This window comes from Lethenteron reissneri, chromosome 21 (assembly GCF_015708825.2).
Source record: "Lethenteron reissneri isolate LAM-NWPU_2019-01 chromosome 21, ASM1570882v1, whole genome shotgun sequence".
Lineage (NCBI taxonomy): Eukaryota > Metazoa > Chordata > Hyperoartia > Petromyzontiformes > Petromyzontidae > Lethenteron > Lethenteron reissneri.
Window position 1 is genome coordinate 2,481,420 of NC_083799.1, and position 23,339 is coordinate 2,504,758.

A 23,339-nucleotide genomic window follows, 5' to 3' on the forward strand; every position below is an offset into this window, starting at 1 on the left:
GCAGGAGAAGAGATGGACTGATGCGGTATGGGAGGATGTGGAGCGGAGTGGACTTGCCGGCGACTGGTACGAGCGGTGTCAAGATCGACCTCTATGGAGGAGGCTCGTGAAGGACGCTACTGGGCAGTTTGAGGCAGTCACCCTCCAGCAACAACGGAGGGCAGAGGAGTGATGCTCACAACAATGAGCGGAGCGCCGGGTGACGAATATGCAGCAAGTTGGCACAGTAAGGGATACAGCTGGTGCATCTACCGGTCATCTCAGTCAGCCAACCCATGGCACCTGGGTCTGTCCTGAGACCTGCCAGCGAGCCTTCGTCACCTCACGTGGTCTCAAAGTGCACCTCGCCTGGCACAGGCACCATGGTGATGTCACCGTTACTTATTGGCAAATGGCAGGTATTGGTACTCGTATTACTTTAGCGACCTAGATTCAACTGCTGTGAATTCTCACAAATTTCTAACAATGGTTTATACTTTTATGGACACCTTGTATAAATTTGTTGATTAGAGGTCTCACCATACTAATTACAGGAATAAGCCCGAAGTGTTCAACTGCTGTTGATTGTAGAAAAGCAAAAGGTCATACCTTTACACTGGTTGGTGTTTTTGTCCAGTATTGCCTTTGTGGAAACGATCTTCCCATACCTGAAACAGACAAAAAAAAACAAAGGACCCCTTTTTATTGCACCGTATACTTTTTTTGTCATGGGTAATGTTATTAAACCAATTTATACACATTATATAATTTGCACCTCCCAATGAATATATTGTCAACGATGATATGCAACTCTGGAACGCTTTTTTGTTTGCTGCGCAGGAAAACATCACCAACGTGCCTGCAAAGAATCTCATGAATATCAACGGGAAAAAACATGCACACTCCGTGCAGCTAGCTCAATAACAAATGTGCTGTCCTGCTCCTTACAGACACCACCTTGCACATGCTTGCGGTGTGATTCACCACTCGCTCTTCCCTGTCCAGTGTTGTACTTGATGTTGAGTTATCCACATGACATTTCATTTCCTCATCAGCCATTGTGTCTATGTACTGCTGGATAAAGGCCTCCCCATTCTCTTGCCAGACCTCAAAATCCTTCCAACGCCACAATCCAGTTACTCAACCTCTAGCCGGGGTGGTTGGCCTCCCGCGTGCATTCTCTCCTCTGGCTGCCATTCCCCTAAGCTTTCTCGTCGATCATTCGTCGTCCATTATGCCAGTGCATTCTGCCCGAGCCCACTTCTTAACTGTCAATAAGGCATCTCTAATTGATGTCTGTTCCTTGATCAATGCGTTCCTATTTCCGTACCTGAGTGTAATCCTAAGCGTGCAACTCCCGACCCTTTTTAATTCAATGTTCACAATGTTCAGCTGAGCGCTGGTGGCTATGCACGCCTGCAATCCAGCAATGCAGAGTCAAGGATCACACAGAGGTTGTGAAACTCCCTTCCCATGGGCGTTGAGGTGCCATACCCTGGCTCGCCAGAGGCGGTACAGAAGTGAACGAATTGCCATCTGATTTCATCTGCACGGGGTTAGCACTTTGCCTGCTTGCGTGTGTGGGTTTTCTCAAGGTGCTCCATGTATGAAGATTCATTCATTGAATGAAAACATCTTAAAATGTAAAAACCAAATGCAGGCCTCTCCTGAAAACAAGTCCTACGACTCAGTATGGCTCTCCTGGAGAAATCAATAATCATTATTATTTATTCAATTTTCTTTGTCAATGCCCTTGTTTCTCATCCCTATACCCTTGCAGGTAATGTGCAAAGATTGTGAACGTTCTTTCTTAGTTGCATTGGAATGTTACTTTTCATGAAAACATTCAGTTTTTCAAAGGCATCACCAACTGCCCTAGGTATGTAGCCTTTGCATTTACCAGCTAAAAATATATCGTGGTCACAACACAAGAAACATAAACCTAAAGTGTTTAATGGAATAAATGCATATACTGTAAAAGTAATAAAAAGGTGAAGCTTCGCGGCACAGTGAATTCAATGAGGTGTTGCCTTCTGTTTTACTGCTTGAATAAACTAATTTGGTCATTTAGTAAAGTCTGTAAATTGTTTAGAGAAGATTTAACATCTCGACCTTGGCGCGTCCATATAGCCGTGATTCGTGCACACACAACTGTTTCAGGACGTAAGAGAGATTTTGAGTGTCCACGTGTAAGCAATTGGCAGCTTCTACAATTTTTCCTCTGTAATGACAACACACATTCCGCCATTGTTTCCATAACATTGACTGTTACTGGCTACGGCGTCAGGTCCATGTGTTGAGTATTGCCCTCAGCAATGGGTGATCTGCCTACTAAACTCTCCAGCACGTAATATATGACATTAATAGGTCAACTATTAACGTACAAACTGTGATTAGGTGTGGGTGGTGCACATTGTGTAATCCACCACTTTGTAGGCACCGTCAGTGGTTCGTATATAGATCATGCGAGAGACCTCCATGTGCAGGGTTCGTGAGATGTCAACTAAATGCAGTAAATTAAGTAGGTTGCCGACCCACCTGCTGATCTACCTGCAGCGTAGACATTTTTAAATATAAAAATACTGTTACACAAACCGCTAAGCGCAATGCTCTCACTGCACAAATAATTTGAAAAGATACAACTATAACATGTGAAATGATAATTGTGGTAGTTAATGTGGCAAAACTTCTACAATTTTTTTTTTAAGCTGGTGACATTTTGCGAAAAGATTGTGCTAATATGTGGAGAGCCAGTTTACAAATAAGAACTATGTAGCTCCTAATTAAAGCAGCCGGCACATTTTCAAGTCCGAACTTCATTAAGCAAAGCCATCAGACAGAAACATTTTTGGCAAGGCGGGGAAAAACAGACATTCCATTAAAACCTTGCCTCAATTGATTACCACTAAAACGTCGTCACTGTGATTGCATGGCTGCGCTTTGACATAATTAGCACTGATTACATGGCAAAGCAGTTTCATTTTGCAGCTCAGCTGCATACAAGCATACATTTTCTCGGTAAGTCCACCAGAGCAAAACCCACAATTGGATTTGGAAAAAACAAGGGGGGGTCCACAATTTACGAAATCTGTTGAGATAAAATTACTCGTACTTTCTCGACCAGGATACATTTACGAATTTGCTAACTAATGTCAAACATTGCAAATCTCCAAATATTATTAGTAAAAAAAAACTTTTCTTTTTATAATACTGGGGACTATTTTGCATACAATTCCAGTAGAAAATTACAGTCGGCGTTTCTATGCGGTAGAGTATTCAGATGGCAGGAGAAGGCTTTTTTTGAACATGTGCTTATCAGGGATTTCAGCTTTGCCTTGTAGATCTTCTCGAAGGCTTTACACATATACATGGTGGCAGCGCTGCTGGCGCACTGTATCTGTACATTCCACGAACAGATGGAACCAAGCGTGTGGAGCCACTCGGAGAACGAGGATAAATGAACTCCGTGTACTTTTTTGTCCCTTGGCGCACGTTGACAAAACCCAGTCTTTTTCTCGCGTGTCTTGGCCAAATTAACCACTCTGTCCATGACAAACACGTAACGGATTCCCCTTCACGGAGGCCCTTTTTTCGTGAGTTCAATTCGGGTGCGCGGTGATGTCCGTCCACTACATACTTTCTTCATTACCGACGGCAGGATGATCTAATAGAGAACAGTTGAACGCTCACTGCGTAGCGCTGTATTTCAATTAACTTTACTGTCCACAATGGCACAGAGACATTTTAAAAAGACACTGCAGACTGTGCCGCTTGCCTGAAGTGAACCTACAGCCCGCTGCTTTCCATTACATAAAAGGGTAATCTTAAAATTGGAGCTTTAGCATGTGCACCCTGTTCCACAACAATTGCATTAAATACACTGCAGCGTTTCAGAAGTCTCTCCCACGGTGTTGCATGGTCTCAGGTCGCAGTAGTGGTTGCTGTGAATAGGTTTGCCAACTCTGAGGTACAAAACAAAAAAGATATATAATGGGAAGAAAATCTATGAAAATACCGGTAGAGGGGATAACTCGGATTAAATGCATTGTCTTCAGTGGAATAATATTCAAACTTGATTTGAAGTTTTCGTGACTCCAGGAATTACTCTTTGGCTCTTTCGGTAAAGTCACGTAGAAAGAAAATAAATTCAATAATAGAATACGACGTTTCGATTACAACACAAGCAATCGTCATCAGGTCGACCGAAATTTGAGAGAGAGACAAAACACAGATACGGAGACACACAGACAGACACACAAGCAGAGAGAGACAACACAGAGATGCACACAACTCTTTCTGTGTGTCTATGTGTTGTCTCTCTCTCTCTGCTTGTGTGTCTGTCTGTGTGTCTCCATGTCTGTGTTTTGTCTCTCTCAAATTTAGTTCTACCTGATGACGATTGCTTGTGTTGCAATCGAAACGTCGTATTCTATTATGGAATAATATTACAAACTGACAAAAAACTGCGAATATTACTATCTCGGAAGGACTTATAGTTTTCACGGGGCAGATGCCTCAACAAGAATAAAATCCTGGGAAAAACGAGGACAGGTGACAACCCTAGCTGTGAGTATGTTTGATTGTGCAGAAAGAGCTATGAAGCAATTCAATGGTGTCTATTTTATCAATGCCCTTCACACTGGTGGAAGCCTCTGACGATACTATTACTGTTGTCATACAGTGAGGGCATCTGTATTTAATACAATTATCCTCACTATTTTATCGTGGGTTTACTGAAGGTCAAGAGTAAAGTAAACATTGTCTCCAAATTTAATTAAAGTGGAGGGGTTCTTCTCTCCATAGGTAGTTCTCAACCAGAGATGGAAATTCTACATTTCTTTAGCTGGAACCAGATTTGACATGGGACTTTGTAGAAACTGGTACTAATTTAGTTGACCCTCAAGTGATGATGTGCTGACCAGACTCTATGATTTTAATTCGCAGTATTTCAATAGAGAGTTGAGCGCCGACTGTTGCTGTCACGTATATATTTCTCTCCGCATTTAAGCATTACAGTCATTTTTTAAATCCCTCTCTACAATTGCCACGGAAAGTTCTTGTTTACTTGTAAAACTGCAAAGTAAGTCACGAAGACTCTTTAAAAACATGCTTCCAAACAAATATTTGTACAACACAAAATATTAGCAAATTTTGGACTTTTTTCCCCCAAATTAAAAGTTGATTTTGCACATTATCTTTCTCCATTTGCCACAGATATAATCAATCTTCTGACAAAAAAAACCATGCCACAATTCAGACCAAATGGTTTTAATGTGGATACGTTTCATCTGTAAAAGAAACCAGTTGTTTTTTTTAGCAAACCAAACCCTTGCCTCCCACACACCCACCGTGCATAACATACCATCCCTGTTCCCAGCCCCACAGTAACCCTAGATTCGCCCAGAAACAAACAGTGACCGGAAGTTCCCAGCCATTTACAACTCGCAGTTAAAGTGACTGTTTACTGGAAATCACGCAATCTTGGAGCCAAGCAGACGCCAAAGCCATGGCGCCTACGTCACCACCGCATGAAGGAAATGTCCGCCCCTGGGAATTTTTTTTTGCAAACCACATATTAAAAACTAGCTTTACTGCCCGCCTTCGCGAGGGACTTGGATTCACCACGCCCGGCCACCTTTGTCACCCCAGTGGTGATGTTCACACACCACACCAGTTAATTGTTTGAGGCTGAGTCGATCTACGGGAGGCCCCGGACCGGTTCAAATAATCGTCACCGGTGGTGGCCGTGAGCAAGAATCGAACTCGGGTTGCCGGGTTCGTAGCGCAGCGCGCTAACTACCACACTACCGCTCTCCACACACAAACGTGTACGGCAGTAAACGACTGAAATATGAAAGCAATTTGTATTTCACTCTACCCGCGATCAGCAGGCACACTCCGTTACGCTTCCGCACACGGGTCACATGACAGATGTGACGTCACAGCTCACTTGCCGTGCAAAATATACATATTATTGCGCCCCCCCCCCCTCAAAAAAATACAAAAGTCTATTTTTGGAAATTTTGCATGGTGTACAGTCTGGAAAGTACCCACATGGCAAATTTCAAGTTTGTTGCATGTCAAGAAGTATGCTAAACATTTTGAACAGACACACGTAATCACAAATTTCCATTTTTTATATATATGGATAACAAAGTAATAACAGTAAAATCTTGATTTGAAGCTTTCATGACTGCAGGAATCCATACTCTTTGGTTCTTTCGGTAAAGTCAAGTAGGTATAAAATAAAATAAATCACGACGTTTCGGGCGCAACACAAGCATCCATCATCAGGTGGGAAAGCATGATCTGCTGCTGAGGGAGACTGTTTTAAAAGGTCTGAAATGGGTGTAGCCCAAGGATCATAAAGAAGCGGGCGGGGCTAGTGATGTTAAAGTGATAAATTAGCATGTAAATGTAAGAACGGAGAGCGGCCTCCTCGACGAGGGCACAGAAGTGGCTATGTTAATGTGTATCTCGGCCTCGCTGTGCGCTGCGTTGCGCCGCTAGTCGAGTAGATAACCTTGCATTCAATAAACCCTCGGAGCCAGGATGAACGTCCAACTCCAATCGTCATTTATTGATTTTAACAAGGTAAAACTGGTGAGAAAACACAGATACAGCATCTGTTATAACCCGGAAACACCAACACAATGAACACCACAGCATCAGAACATTGTCTTAGATAACAATAGATCCTGGATGGACTAGGCCCCTACATTACCACTGAACAACTACACAAGAGCACGAGCCGGTGCGTTGCATAAAGGCACATCGTGTATTTATCCCACTGCACCCCAAATGTACAGCATTACACATAACACTAAACTGTGGATGAGATACTTCGTCATCTTTGCTCTCAGGATCGCAACATAGCCACCTGGGCACAAGTCTGACTCGACCTACTAAATCACAAGTAACATCCACAATAAGGAAAGTTGCAGGCTTCGTTGCTAACTAGGCCTCGTATTTACCACAACAACTTAACGGCACCATAAAGGCATTTACATCACTATAACGGTCATTCCAACATTACAACAGCATTGCCAATATTATAAGAATATAAACAAACTTACATACAATGCTTCTCAAAGTCCCACGATGGACAACTGCGTCTGGCTTCACTGAGACGCGATTGGTGCCGCCATCTTGAATTATCTGTGTAATGGCCGACGCCCACGTGGTTCAGTGGAAATCTAAAATCGTAACTTCCTGGTCACGTGACCAAAATTAGCATCAAACACAGGAAATTCCTGTGTACATACGCCCCCCCCCCACCATTTGCCGTGCGGCAAAATTCCTGCCGTGAGACAGAACAATGTGAGAGATTAGCATGTTAATGAAGTGTGGTGCAATCCAAAGGCATGAGAGTGCAATTCGAAGGACATGTGAGCATGAGAGATCTAAGAGAGAGGCATATAGAGAGAGAGACACACACAGAGAGTCGGAAATAACAGCTGACGTAGGCAAGTAGGATGAAAACTGAGCAATCATTGGAAGGACGTTATTAACCAGGTAAAGTCTTAACTGACTGTAATGTTTCCATCCTACCTGCCTATGTCAGCTGTTATTTCCGACTCTCTGTGTGTCTCTCTCTCTCTAGTAATGTTGTTCTGTGTTTTCTTTGCCTTTTCCTGCAGTGGCCATGCACTGCTGTGGCTGAGCACTCATTATCTTCTATCTATATATATAAAAAAGAAAAATTTGTCTGTGGGTGTGTGTGTTCGCGCGTTTGCAAAGGATTTAGCTCTACAACGGTGGGGTTTATGTAAAATAAAATAGACAGGTACCACGCCGTAAGCCCTGCCGTGAGCAAGCGCTATTCCTTTTTCACATCCGTCAACTTAAAATTAGTTGAATTAGCGATTTAGTGCGATATCTGTGCGCTTGCTTTTTATTTATTTATTTATGACGCGTGCACGACCATATTAACTCACGCACCTTTGGTGGGGAGGACGGCCCATGCCAAGTCGCACGCTTTCGGTGGGAGTGAGGGGGACATTTCATTTTGCGTAAAAAATGCTATAAAATTACAATAAATGCTCAGGTAAATTATTCACTGTGTGATGTCCCCCCCACCCCGATGCGTGCAGTTACTACTATACAGTCGGTAGATGCTACCACTATAGGCCATAGATATTACTGCAGAGCGGCCGGGGAGATCGTGGCTGGGGGGGGTCAGGAGTAGCAGCCCAGCCCCAGCCTGCCAAGGTGCCACCTCGGCCGGCTGGACAATCTAGATGAGGCCGGAAGCTCTGCACGGGACTAGGCCTCACCACACCACTCTGTCAGGTGAGTACTTTGTGCTATAGAGTCCATAAAAACTGCTATAGAGTCAGCATGTACTACTGTAGTGATAGCAGGTACCACCACAGTCGGTATGCACTGCTGTAATCATAGCAGGTACCACTACAATCAGTATGCACTGCTGTAATCACAGCAGGTACCACCAGTCGGTATGCACTGCTGTAATCATAGCAGGTACCACCACAGTATGCACTGCTGCAGTGAAAGCAGGTACCACCACGGTATGCACTGCTGTAATCATAGCAGGTACCACCACTGTCAGTATGCACTGCTGTTACATTTTTAAGAGTAGTTTTGAAATATTTTTTTGGCCCGGGCAACACCGGGTACTTCCCGCTAGTTATTATTAAATTCTGAAGGTAAGGTAGTGATTATAAAGTGATTGCAAATCCCGGTAGGCAATTAATTTGGCCAATCACCACCATCCATCCATATCTATATATATATAAAATCGCAAATCTGTCTGTCTGTGTGTGTGTCTGTCTGTGTGTCGCCGGACCATACGCAGTTTCATTGGACGAAATGTGAGGGATTTGCGAGACACGATTGGTCCGTTTGGTTTACCACGGCGGTTGCTCCTGGCAACGGGTAAAGACGCATTCGCTGCGGGGTGGACGCCATTTTTAATTCCCGTTAAAAATATGCGCACGCATTAACACGCGACTCTGAGGTAAATTCATCAAAGTTTCACGTCCTCTTCACTCCCCCCCCACCCCAATGTGTGCAATTACTATTATAGGATCGGTAGATAATAAAATTATAGCGATTAAACAGTATTATTGTAACGCGGGGGGGGGGGGGGGTAACGGCCCCAGTACCCAGCCTCAGCCGGGTGGGCAATCTAGGCGAGGCCGGAGGCTCTGCACGGTACTAGGCCTCGACACCCCACCCGTGTCAAGCGACGACTTTGTGGTATAAACTCGATATACCCAGCGTTGCCCGGGGGGAAAATACATTTAAAATCTTCTGAAAACTTTCAAACATTACATACCAATGAAAAAACTGTGTAATTACTTTTAAACCCGACGCGCCAAGAATCGATTCTTTAAATGTTGACTGTACAAATAGTCATTAAGCTGGGTGAGCGTACTGGCAGTCTATAATGTAGACTGTTGCCTGGTTATTAAGCTGGGTGGGTGTACTGGCAGTCTATAATGTAGACTGTAGCCTGCTTATTAAGTAAAGTGAGTCAATTTGTAACACGTAGGCTTTCGCGACCATTATTCATAAACAACGTTATTGGGTTTAGATCGCCTTATTTATTAATGTGTTGTAACCCTCCACCACCCGACACGGCCAATCAGTAAAAAAGTGTCACGTTGATAAAAGACTAATAGTTCACTGCTTTAGCCCACCGGTGTGTTCAAGCGTGAAACCACAACAATTACCATTTCAGATGAAAAAACTACTGTGTCATTACTTTTAAACACGACGCGCCAAGAATCGATTCTTTAAATGTTGACTGTACAAATAGTCATTAAGCTGGGTGAGCGTACTGCCAGTCTATAATGAAGACTGTAGCCTGGTTATTAAGCTGGGTGGGTGTACTGGCAGTCTATAATGTAGACTGTAGCCTGGTTATTAAGTAAAGTGAGTCAATTTGTAACACGTAGCCTTATTTATTAATTTGCCATGTGGGTACTTTCCAGACTGTACACCATGCAAACATTATAAAAAAACACTTTTTTTTAGGGGAGCTCAATAATGCATATATTTTTGCACAGCAATTGAGCTGTGACGTCAAATCTGTCATGTGACCCGCGCATGTGGAAGCGTAAAGCATTGTAGTGTCGTGGTTAGCGCGCCGCGCTACGAACCCGACGACCCGAGTTCCATTCCCGCTCACGGCCACCACCGGTGACGATTATTTGAACCGGTCCTGGGCCTCCCCTAGGTCGACTCAGCCTCAAAACGAGTAACTGGTGTGGTGTATGAACATCGCCACTGGGGAGACAAAGGCGGCCGGGCGTGGTCGATCCAAGTCCTGGGCGAAGCCGGGTAGTACAGCTAGTAGCACTGATACAATTATTGCCGTAATGTGGAAAGGCAACAGTCGTCATCATATGTAGAGATTGGCTCTTGCCAAGGAAATGTGGAATTTTTTCCACTGGCTTATGGCCGTCACATGGGATGGGGGGGGGGGAGCTTCATAGTCGTTCAGCTTGCAGACTTTGACTTTTTGCTTCGCTTTTAAGTAAATCGCATCTTATCTTATTTTATGTGCTGAATGTACACTCTGGTTGTCTCATAACTTAAGCATTCAATGAAATTTGGGCACGGTAAATGAGGACTTGCACGATAAGTCATGGGCAACAGTGGTGTAGCTATCGAGTGTGCAGGCAGTGTAAATGCACTGGGGCCTATGGGCCAGAGGAGATCAGGCTATGAAGAGGGGGGATGTTTGACAGCGGAGGGGGCCCATTTCATTCCTTGCACCAGGGCCCATGCCAACCACGCTATATACTACTAATGGGAAAGACTATTTTATAAAATACCATAAAATATTAAAACCTGTAATGTTAATGATTTAAATTGAAATGCATGGTTGTGAGAAATATTTGCTCTTTTTAACTTGTAATCGACAAAATTGCAAGGCTTAAAAAAGCCACTGCCTTGTTAAATGTTCCAAATGTGTATGCAATCATTATTTGTATTAAACCACATTTGTAAAATTTTGCTGAACAAAATCACAGTTGACACATATGCGCAGACATATGGTCGCACTCATTACACACAAAGTGCTTGCCACAAATTAACCACAATATCTTGTTGATCTCATCAAGGAGCATAAACCAGCATGCAAACTCCGGTCAACCTTGCAGTGGCTTTTGGCTCGCCATCGAATAAAGACGGTTAACTGTATCGCGCGCTTTCAGATGCGCTTCTGCTGCCATCTGGAACGCTCTTCCTTCTGATATGAGGAAGCCACTGGAGCTATGCACTTTAAATCTAGACTGCAAAATAATTTATTTAGAACTACTTTGTGTTTAGTTTGTTGTCCTTCCCCCGCACCTCCGATTAGCACGGTTGGCTTCGTACGGTGCAAAAAGTTCAACATACATACATCATAACTGGGTGGCGTTGGCTGTACCCCATGCTACAACGACAGATAAATACAACCTTAAGCGTCACCTCATAAATCTGTCAGGTGCACACACGCTCACAAGCGCAAATATTTACATGCCCCAGCTCTACCCTGTACTCTTCCGCTCCTCCTCTCTCCAGGACACGTGCAAGAATGGAAGGAGAGGGCCTCTCGTATCCACCGCATGCGCTTTAACGCTCTAACGAGCACCTTCGAGCGCACGCTAATTCTCCCATCCCGCCTCCGCTCCTCGTGTAAATTGCATCACCATCGCCTTGCCGCCTTCCCCGCTCAGAGTCAATGAAACTTGACGTAACGCGAGATGCGGAAGACCACAGCGTTCGCACCTCCTAAAGACACGGGCTCTCACGCGCGAGCTATTTTAGGGTTCACAAGCATTGTTTGGGGTATCACCAGAACTGCTAATGTCTTCAATATCTTTGTGAGACAAGAGTTGAAATGAGTGAGGTGGAAAAAGTATGTTGAACAATCTTTTGACCAACAGTGCCATATTCAAATTGATGAAGAATTTATGGAAGAATTGTATAGTAACTGCATTTAACAAAAACATACTTATTCTCTAAACTGTATATGAAAGTTTTCATAATCACTAGCAGGAACCCGCAGAACTACTGCAGTAAAAGGATAAAGAATATGTACGTTTTATCACCAATCCCTCTCCGACGCCTCGCCAATGGCATGCGACATCAAACTCTGTGCCCTCTCCTCACCACTCCCGCGTCTCTTGGCATCATCGCTCCCCGTCATCCACCACGCCCGTGTCGCGTGACATCACCAACCCCGCGTCTGATAACGTCACCCACTCTCCTCACAACATCACCTCAATCTTGTATGACGTCGGTACTGCTCTCCCCAACAGCCCAGTGTCTGAGGTCCTCAGCCCCTCCCCTCCACCTCACCAGTGTGGCGTCATAACCCACCTTCCCCACCATGCCATTGTTAATGACAGACAAACAAGCGTATTCTTATATTGATATTTGTTAAACATACATTATCGTTATTATCCCTTCGTATAAAAAGAATTGCACTGCCGGAAGTTCGCAGTTAATGTTACCAGTTAAAATGTAATTCATGAACAGAGGCGATTTCAGAACAAATATTTCCATAGCAATCCATGCCACTTATATATTGAGCGACCGACCAATCCTGATATAAAAAATTTGATCATTTAAAATATCGCTAATAAAAAACACGTTTTGTAAAAAATAAAACCCGTATACCTAACACATAGCCTGAAAGAGAAAGCAATCATTTGTGTATAGAGACTAAAACGTTGCATTAACTTGATGACAGTAGGTAACCGTAACACTAATGCTGATGCAACTGAAAAGTCTGAAAACCCAAGTAACCATTACCTCTGTAATTGCACCTTTTTCCCCCCTTCTCGACCTCTCGATTTATATCCGTAGAGTTCGCGCTTCGATGCCTCCTATTTCTGTATAATGTTATCGCCGTCAGGAAACCACTTTTGCAGAAGACAGCCAATCCCTCATTATCAGTGAAACGAGGCCATGCGCTTCTCGCAGAAAACGGAGGTGAATAAATCTCCTAATGCCTGCACCGACGCAGGCTGCTCCACCAAGGCAGGCTGCATACGCAACGGGAGCCCCTCCAGCTCGCCGACATACAGTATGACTAACACGCAAAACCTTGAGACGAGATGCCATTATTTGAACGTATTGCACTTCAAAAGTTATGGAGGGCACACCTTGGCATGAGCCGATCTGGCGACGGACACATCCTGGGGAAAGTGTGCAGCGCAACTGGGAGAAAGGCACTCCTTTCACACTTTATATAATTCTCAATGAGATGTAATGTGTGCATAAATAATGCTTTTTTTCTCAGTAACTCATTGCAGTCACATTTCCGCATCTTATCTGGGCCTGTCACAGTGCAAAACACATGATCAGTTTGTATCACGCCGGGATACTTGGGAGGAGAAAAAAAAAGAGCACACAAAACTCGAAACTGATATGTCAATAAATAAAACATGAATGTTTTATAAATGCATTTTCGTTGAGATTAGACCATTATTTATTTATTGATTTTGAGAAAATGGATGCAAGTGGATAAGAGGCTCCATGGCATAAACCGCAGGCCCTCTTATCGGAGTGGTGTGCTTAAATCTCTGGGGTCTCATGTTCGATTTGGCCAAGGGCGGAAACCATCACCACTAATTCAGCTCTGGTGCCTTTGGAAGCATCGCACACGCATAAAACTTGACAATCTCGGCACAGTTACCCTTGGACCGAGTCCACAGAACAAATCTGTCCGTAAATTCAGGCAATCAGACTATGTGGCACCTTAGGCTCTGAGAGTCTCACCTGTGCAGCGGCGAAAAAACAGCAATTTCCAGCTGACACCATTGGAACCTCCTTTGCCAGTAGCAAAATATGATAATTGTTTTTTAACCTTTTATCTGGCAACAAAACCGACACATTTTTTTTACAAGGAGTCATGTTTGCATTGACCACAATACCTGCGGTCGGAATGCAAACAAAAAACACAACTTTGATAATGTATGCACTGTCCTTGAAATTGATTTCCAGCTGGTTCGGCAGAGATGTCTCTGTAGGATACTATGAGATAATTTACCAACCAGTGGGAGAAGTCCCATAGCAGAACCAGTTTAAAAGCACGCATGCCATCTATGCCAGGAATTCAAAGGCGGGGGAAATGTTGCATTTCTCCTCACCTGTTGGTCAATGTTCAGTACCGACGCAGAAGAAAAAAGTTTTCAATGAGAAAAAAATCCCTTTATGGATTATTTAAAAGAATATTACAACATCACTCAAATGGTGAGACCTTCAGATTGTGTACCTGGGATACGGAACCCCAGATAGAAATCTAAAGCTGTCTGACTGTCTGTGAAGCCAAGCCCAGTGCTGCGCAAAATGTAAAATATTAAGATATGGTATTATTTTACTTGCTCCAGAATCACGCAAAGGATGATCCATCTCTGGCAGCCTGTCATCTCTCTGAATCTGCACCACAAAACATTCTCAATCAATGCCTCGTATCACCGCTTGCATTTGGCCTCGGGGGAGCGGGGGGGGGGAGAGTACCGTGGAGGTGCCTAGACAGCGTTTATAGATGTCATGTCAATGCAAAACTACGTAAGCCCTCCCAGGTGCTTTTGAGGCACAGTGACAAAATATGTGCACAAAGGACAGCTCAAGGCCATTCAAATGCGCTGCCAGAGATTCTTCTTAAAGTTACATTCTTAATCTCTCATCTCTTGTTGCGTCCGTACAGCACAATGTGCGTGGTTCAGTTTGTTAACGGCACAAACAGGAATGCATCGCCAACCCCTGCGACACAAGCGTGGTTACGATCTAAGCATCTTAAAACACGTTTCTCTGCCTCGAACAGTCTTAATAAATGCGGCGGTGAAATAATCACATGTGTCGCATTAGTACCTGCATAATAATGCACGTGCAGCAAATAATAAAATGTATCGTTCTTGGATTATTATAATAATGCAGTTGTTAAATCCAGTAATCTTCATTCTTGCAATGTTATAATGTGTATCTTAATTGTGCTCTATATTATTAATATCTTCATCACAATTAGGGGGCATGTAACATGTTTTCTGCTTCAGATTGCTTTCACACACAGACAGCAGGGGGTGAGTCGTGGCAAAAAAAAATATTTGTAATTACAGAGCATTCGTTTTAAGGCAAAATATTCCTTTGTGTCGGAAAATAGCAAGATGAAGCTGCCACTGAATCTGTTACATGATGCGGTCATTCGCATCTTCCCCCAGCTCTCAAGACCTCCTACGGCAAGCACATTGGCACCATCATGGCAGCCAAGGTCATTTTCTTGCTGACATAGGGGTTTAATCTGATCTACCATTTATCTGAGGCTTGCTTGCCTTTTATTAGCATGTAATTCACTTTAGTTAAGCTCAACTGTGGCCTCGGCAGCAATAAAATGGTAACAAAAATTAATCACAAGTTTTAGGCGATGGCTGAGCAGCCTCTGCTTAAGAAGCTGTCACAGGTATCACTATTGAACCCTGTCAACGGCTTTCATTTGCATGGCAATAACGATTACATTACAGCACATTACATAATGAAACACGTTTGAAATTAAAATGGCTTTTTTACGCACATTTTTCTGTTTTTGTATCCTTTTGGAAATGTTATATTCAATTGTCAAAGAAAAAAATACGTAACACTCCACCGAAACAAAATGTCACCTGGAGTTACCATTAGCTATGTAAACTTAAAAACCAAGCTGGGTACATTACATTTTTTCTCGCACTTTAAAGGTGCATGTACCGACAATAAATATAAATTATTAACAGCCCAGTTCCCTCCACGAGAATATATTTGTATAAAACCTTTGCACATTGTATTTATAAGTGAAAACATTTTACAGAGTGAGGAAATGTCTGTTTAACAAAATTACTTTCTCGCAGCACTTCAGATCAATGGGCTGAACGCAGTAACGCTAAGCAGGTGATCGTCTTGAAACCGTGGCGCGTTTTGGCTTACGCAATGTTTACTTATTTTCAAAATGATGATTTTGGGCCGTGGTAGTTTTGACATTCAATGGTGTATCCAGGCAGAGTAGGGCTACATTTAAACTAGAAATGTTAGCTATGTTTTATAAATGTGAACAGCAAAAGTTTCACTTTTGTAATTTCGTATGCAATGTATTCTAGGCAGCAGCATATTTTGTCATCAAATTTTCAGTAATACCACAGCCGCTCCACACTGACCAAAGATAGACAATCAATCATAGGCTTCCCCTGCAAAATTTTCAGTTGGGCATTGAGGGTACAGAATAAATACAGAAGGGAGATGCTGTGCAGCATGGGAGTTAACTGTCAACATTTCACTCATTTGTTTATTTTGTTTTGTGCTTTATTTACACGTGTTTTTTATCATAGGATAATAAATTTATACCTCATGCATATAAGAATAATGCCAAACTTGATTTGGAGCTTTCGTGACTGCAGGAATTATTACCCTTTGGTTGTATGCTATTATTTAATTTATTTTTCTCTCTATCTGACTTTACCGAAATAACCAAAGAGGAGAATAATGTCATTTATTATATCCAAGACAGCAACGTTGAGTCTCAAGATACATTTCCAGGAGGGTCCTACATTGGGATGTTTGGCCAATTCCTTCTTACGCAGTGTTTCGTTTGCAGCAGGAAACTGGAGTACATAGAGAAAATCCATACACATTTGGGGGAAAACACTCCAAGATCTGTACAGATGGGTTTCATGGACCAATTGCTGTACTCTTCACATCCTGGCCAACCCGTGCCTCCAAAACACTGGATCAGAGGTGTGCGCCAACCATACCAAGCTACAGGTGTCATTTAAAGTGTTTAATGTTGGTGAAAGCCCTAGGTCAGATCTCATGACAGATTTTCATGTCATTTTAAATGTAGACACATGGTCGAGGAATCTTCCCTAGTTTTCTCTTCAATACACGTTTAAAATATCTGAGATCAAATGAATGGCATTATCCTTGAGTGGATGCATGCTTCATCGATCAATTCATTCTTCTTTGCATAACCATGTAACAGCCCAGGGAGTGTCATTGTTTTTGCAAGACTGCCCTGAGTAATTGTAGTTGCTCAGAAGATTGATGTTTTATAATGTAGTGGGCACGTAATTTAAGAATTTGAGATTTGCTCCATTATGCCCGCACACAATGCATAATCTCTCAAATAACATCACAGGGAATAACAGCAGTCACAGTGTCTCCTTCCTCAAACAATCGTGAGGTGGCACTCATTTCCTTTGGCAGATTTGAGCCAATCGTGGAAATTCCACATTCCACATTTTGTGGAGCGCAGTGATCTCATGAAAAAAAAACATTGCTCACTTTCCATAAACCGGTATTAAGCGATGATTGGATGAGTCAATCTCCGAAAGGCAGACCCGTCCTGCTTTGCTCTCTGATACTTTTGTTAGATTATGGGCGCATTATAAATGTAAGTTATTATTGAAGTTGTTGATATGAACTTGCAACCTTCAGATCTGAGTTAAGGATAATTACAAGAAAGCTACTGGAAAATCGTTGGCTCCACTAGAGACAAAGGCTAATCTCCATATATATAAAAGGCAAAGTTGTGAATATGTGTGTCTGTTGAAAATGTTTAGCGTACTTCCCGACATGCAACAAACTTGAAATTTTCCATGTGGGTACATTCCAGACTGTACACCATGGAAAAATTAAAAAAAAGACACTTTTGTTTTTTTTTTTGGGAGGGGGGGGGAGCTTAATAATGCATATATATTTTGAGCTGTGACGTCAAATCTGTCACGTGACCCGCGCATGTAGAAGCATAACGCATTGTAGTGCAGTGGTTAGCGCGCTGCGCTACGAACCCGGCGACCTGAGTTCTATTTCCGCTCACGGCCACCACCGGTGAAGATAATTTCAACCGCTCCTGGGCCTTCCCTAGGTCGACTCAGCCTCAAACGAGTAACTGCTGTGGTGTGTGCACATCGCCACTGGGGAGACAAAGGCGGCCGCGAGTGGTGGATCCAAGTCCCGGGCGAAGCCGGGTAGTAAAGCAAGTCAAAAATAAATACAAGCTCTGCATTCCAACTATGGTGAAAGAAGCAGAGATTTCATACAAGTGTAATAAAACAGGTCGACGACAAGCGACTGTGTCTCCGTCTCTTTATTTCTTCGTTATTTGGACAGCTCGCATTCCGCTCCACTCAGTCACTCCGCGGCACGTTGCGGGAGCTGACGTCCCGCCCCCGCACGCCTCTCGCGTTTCCCCGCTCCCGCGCCCCGCTGGCCGGCGGCGCGTTGGGAGCCGTCTCCGCGTCGCCACGTGGCCAATGGCTCGCGGAGACTCCCGACGTGGCCCAGCTTCCAGCTTCCACCAACTGACCCCGAGCCCCTTTCGGCTCCCCCTTATATCCTCTTCCCACGTCACCCAGACTCCGCCCTTCGCCACACCCCTTAAGAACTTTCCAGATAATGCCACCCCCTAACGGCCGCGGGCTCCGCCCGTAAACCCTGCCCCCGATGGTTCGTGGTGCCTGGTTGGCTTAGGGGCTGGGGCGGCGAAACCCAGCATACGCTCGCATTACACAAGTAAAAACATCTGTTGCTAACTTGAGTCACTGGGAAGACAACAAGCTCAATATTCCAAAGTAAATTCAATCTTTACATATATGTTAAACTGGATTTCAATCGAACGCATGCCAAATATTTAACATCAAAATGCAGATGTATTCTATGGAGCTAATTATTGCTGTATCTGTGTTGCTTTGAGCTATTTGTAATGCTCGTGCGCATCTATATCAGCGTCAAGGGGCGTTTTACTGAGGGTGGTAATTAAATATGCAGTTTAAGGAAATAACAAGAAACGAAAAAAAGAGTATTTAACTCTACTGGATTTGGCACCAACTCAACTGTTCACATCTTTGGCGTGGAAAACAAAATAGCGTCCCAAACCACGGCCATGTGTTTCTCATTCACTCATTCCTTCATTCATCCATAATCTCTCACTTGTTAACTGCAGCTGCTAAACAATACGGCAAAGTCCATTTTTTTAATTGTAAGAAACTGATGTAACCCCAAAGTGTGAAATTTTACGCTTTCAAAATAAGCATTTAATAAGAATGTTGTTCTTCTCATCTTCTGTCACCTACATACCACACACATAATTGAAAGTACCTGCTTCCCAACATTAAAAAGGTGCGTAATTCCTCTTCGTATAAATATGCTAATGAACCTGGCGACATTAGTATGTGTATTCACTAACGCTCCACTGATACGAGATGTGCTGGCTCCGCGCTGGAATTACATTGCTGCATTCAAGCAATGCTGCTGCTGCTGCACTTGGTTTAAGATAACTACCTACGTGACTTTACCGAAAGAACCAAAGAGTTGAACTGCACAGAATACGATGCTGCTACTCACTCCAAGCTACATCACGCATTATGAAGATGGCCCTTTCAAATTATTGGGCACCTGATTCTCAAGAAAATATTTCTCTCAGTTCCCCACAACCTCACCCCCTTTAAAAGCCCTTCGAGTGCCAGCTTCAAAATCACGAAGGGTGTGCCAAATCCAAATACCTTGGTAATCCGAAGTGCTCAAAACATAACTGTGCATTTTTTTTTTTACTTATCACTAATAAAACCATAGGTAGGGGTGAGAGGAAAACACATATTGAACTTAAAACACCCAAGCCGACCTACAGTAGAATACTTTTTAACGAAAGAAATATAGTTGGACAAGGGCAGGAGAGACCGTCTTGGCAAATAGGTACATTAAACACTCCAGATAGGTGCTCAGAAACCAACATTTTAAGCCTCATAATTTTCAATCCTATTCAATTTCCTGTACTCGAACCAGATGCGAGCCCACAATGTTTCATTTGCAAGGTGGCCCAGAGTAGCTATAAAGAAGTGACAGTTTGCTCACATATACTGCAGGTGTGAGCACGTGGGGCTATGACACTAGGTTTCAGGAATTAAATTATCTTGAAGCTGGTTTAGTGGTGAGCTCAGAAAACATTCGCCTATTCAGCCACCACATTTCCTCGACCTATAAAGCACAATATTGCTTGCATGTCTACTAACTATATAACCTAAAGGACTATTGACATAAACATTTTAATTCATGATGTGCAAAGGCACTGCGTATCCTGCTTCTGTCAAGTGATGGCCACTGAGAAAGGTGCCTTTCACTTGTATTTTCATTAATGTTAGTCGAGTGGCTCAAATAAAAAAAGACAAAATGCCATAAGACCCCCGAAGATACAAGAAAATAATGAAAGGCAATTTCACAAGCTGCCAAGCAGTGCAATATACAGGACTCAAAAAATCACATTATAACCCCATATGGAGGAAAACACTTTCATACAAACCCACGAGTAAAGACAGACCACTCCTCTATCCACAACAAAGCAGCTCTGAGTCTTATGTCGCATTGAACCTCTGAATGTGGGGCAGGCATGCCAGTGTAATGAAGGCCCTTTCTGTATTTTGTGTCATAGCAAGAAAACACAAGCTGAACAGTTGTGGAATCCCCAGACGAAAAAATCCATATGACCAGGACCTCAGACTATGGGTCTTTATAAACAAACAGGAGCAGGCAGTATCATAAAAAATATATTGTATTACAAAAAAGTAGGTCTTCAGTGCAGATGTCATCATCAATATCACATATATGTTCATAAAATGTGTGTTTATCTCTATTGCTGCACAAGTGTTTTCCTCTATAGAAATAACAGAATTACAGCCGTGACAAATGTGGTCTAATAAGAACTCAAATGACCTTAGAATGTGGATGGGTACACTTATTCATTTGAAAATGTATGGACCTATCCAACGTACAATATTATGTCATGTACCTTTTGTGATCCCGAGCACAGGTGGATGAATGTGTTTTTTTCTGCAAGGACTACTTGGTATCCATTGTAAGTGACTTTGTGTTCCTGAGATTGACTTCTTACTCTCTCATTTGCATGGATATGAATCAACCACCAAATATACATCACTGCTTTGATCATTTTGTGCATTATAACCAGGTGAGAGCTGAAACGAAACAACACGTCTGACGGGAGACCAAAGGCAGGCATTAGTTTGTTCACTAGGTATGTGTTTAAAAGCTCAAAATCTCGGTTTTAATATTTTACTCTATCCATAAGGTGTTCTGTGGTCATTCAAAATCTACGTTGCTTCGCATTTTATTACTCGAATCTAATTCTGACTGAAAACTACAAATAGTGAGTCGACATCCATCGACAGACTTCCACCTACCATAGGAGTTTGGTATTAACACAACTGAATCAGAACCACAAACGGAGCTGAGCACCATCAATACAGTGCTCACTGTAGCACAAAGACTTTCGTTTTGACTAACAAATTGGACATGTCAATCCAAATATCTGCAATGTATACCACCACGTGGCAAGAAGAATTGCATCGTGTTGTGCAGCGGCATTTGGCGGCTCCGTTAGATGAAGCCTGGATATGACCCTCTTGTACTATGAAACTATAGCATCAACAAGCCCCCATTATCCGGTCTAATTGCTTCGTAGAGACTTGCAAGTCTACCGTGTCGACAATCGAGATGTATCGAGGCTCCCTAGCCCGCAACACTTGATCACAGGGGTAACAAGTAAAAAAAGCCAAAGCATGTCACAACAGTTCAAATAGACTGACACTGAAACAGGTCTCTGAAAACCCATCGCCTCAGAACATTCTGTCATTTTCGAGTGCCTTCCAGGTGTACAGGCTTTGACACTAAAATCTCTCCGACTGATGGCAAGCTTCCCAACATAAAACCCCACTACAAAAAAACTTAGCTCCTCAGATTGGACGGCTCAACGATGATGATGGCTTAAACTTATGGGTACAACTAATACAAGACATTCTAGTGAATGCCCTGGGCTTGCGTGTGAATTGATTTTACAATGACACCACCAAGTTTTTACAAGACACTAAACAGAACATCCTTTAGAAATCAGTTTCAAGCTTGGGTGTGGATTAAAAAAAAATCACTGCTAATAGAGAGCACTTGTGATGCAACGATAATGTCTGTTTGGCAACATTATGGCAACCTTTACGAAGCATCCCTGTCGTGGTTGAGCTGGGTAGCCGATTTGAGCTATGAACCCTGAGTTCAGCTCCCAGCCACTGCTGTCACTGGCGTGTGATACCTGAATCTGTCAAGAACCACACAGCTTCACCAACGGGCACTGACCAGTGTGGCGATGTATGGTCAACACAACCCTCATGATCAACATGGCATGAGGAGGCCTTCATGCAGCAGTGAATTGATGAAGGGCTATAAAACTAGTGTCATTATTAATATGAAGCAAAAATGACAATTCCTGGAATAGTGATTATTGATGATGGCGAATATAAGGCTGCACCTCACTCAGGCTGAGCCCTCCAGCGAAATAGACATCCCCATTGTTTGCCAGAGCGTGTTTATATCAGAGCAGCTGTGTTAATAACAGGGAGATGTGCTTGTCCCAGCACTACCACATACATATTTAAAGTTGATTACCTAGGAAATGCCTAAAGCAGCTTCGTACTGCTGAAAAATCTCTGGGTTAACCATCTCATGGCCTACCAGTCGAAGTCACGTCACTGATCAACTTTATCTGCAGTAGTGCTCATCATTTATTACTGCTGCTGTATGGCATTTCTATGTGTTTTTGGGTTGTACCATGTATTGTTCGGTAGAATGCCCCACATTTCACTCCTTGTGCTGGGAGCTTATTCAGGAACTGTTATGGGAGTGAAACGTTGGACATCATGCCGAACAATCTAGCGTGCAACCTAAAATAACATCGGAGAGCTGTGCTCATGTCTATTGGCAACCCATAAGCTCATGGAGGAAATGCCAAATTCTATTGGCAGGAGCCAGTGTCTCTGTCAGACTATTACCAATAACTTCCTACAAAGTCAAAATGACCCTTGAAATGATGGTGGGTTGAATAGACTTCGAACTAGGATTTTAACTCGCTGTCTTCCAACCCTTAATCAAGAGCTTTTACCACAACAGCCTAATTGATTTGTGTCCTTTAGTGGCATCAATTTAATAGCGTATTTTCACCGAGCTAGGAAACATTACGAACAATAAACTGGTGCCAATTGTAGATTTCTTTGTGTCCCTCTAAGCAGACAAAAATTATCACAACATATTGAAGTACATTGTCGCTGGGCAATAAGAGTGGCATCACCGACCCATGGCCCTGCTCAGCAAAAATATTTAATTGATGAGGCAAGCAATAAAATTCAGCTGTGCCTCCAGAAAATAAACTTTCAAGAAGTATTGCATAAAACAACAGCTCCCATGCCTGACGTTGCCATGCATCCATTCAGACAGTCTCTCGCACATGGTCCTGTTGAGAATCCATAATTCTCGGCAGGGTATTCTCTTAATGCACAGGCAAGCCACGGATACACTCTTCACGCTGCGGCGGTGTTCTCGGT

General features: G+C 43.1%; 1 protein-coding gene across 7 annotated transcripts in view; it reads right to left on the reverse strand.

The window, feature by feature from the left end:
- Positions 1-23,339, reverse strand: part of LOC133345038 (RNA-binding motif, single-stranded-interacting protein 1-like) — a 288,223-nt gene that overhangs the window by 56,685 nt on the left and 208,199 nt on the right. For all 7 annotated transcript variants that reach the window (XM_061555419.1, XM_061555421.1, XM_061555423.1 and 4 more), the window contains one exon: positions 589-647. In XM_061555419.1, coding sequence (XP_061411403.1) covers positions 589-647 — 59 coding nt within the window. The remainder of the gene's footprint in view (positions 1-588; positions 648-23,339) is intronic.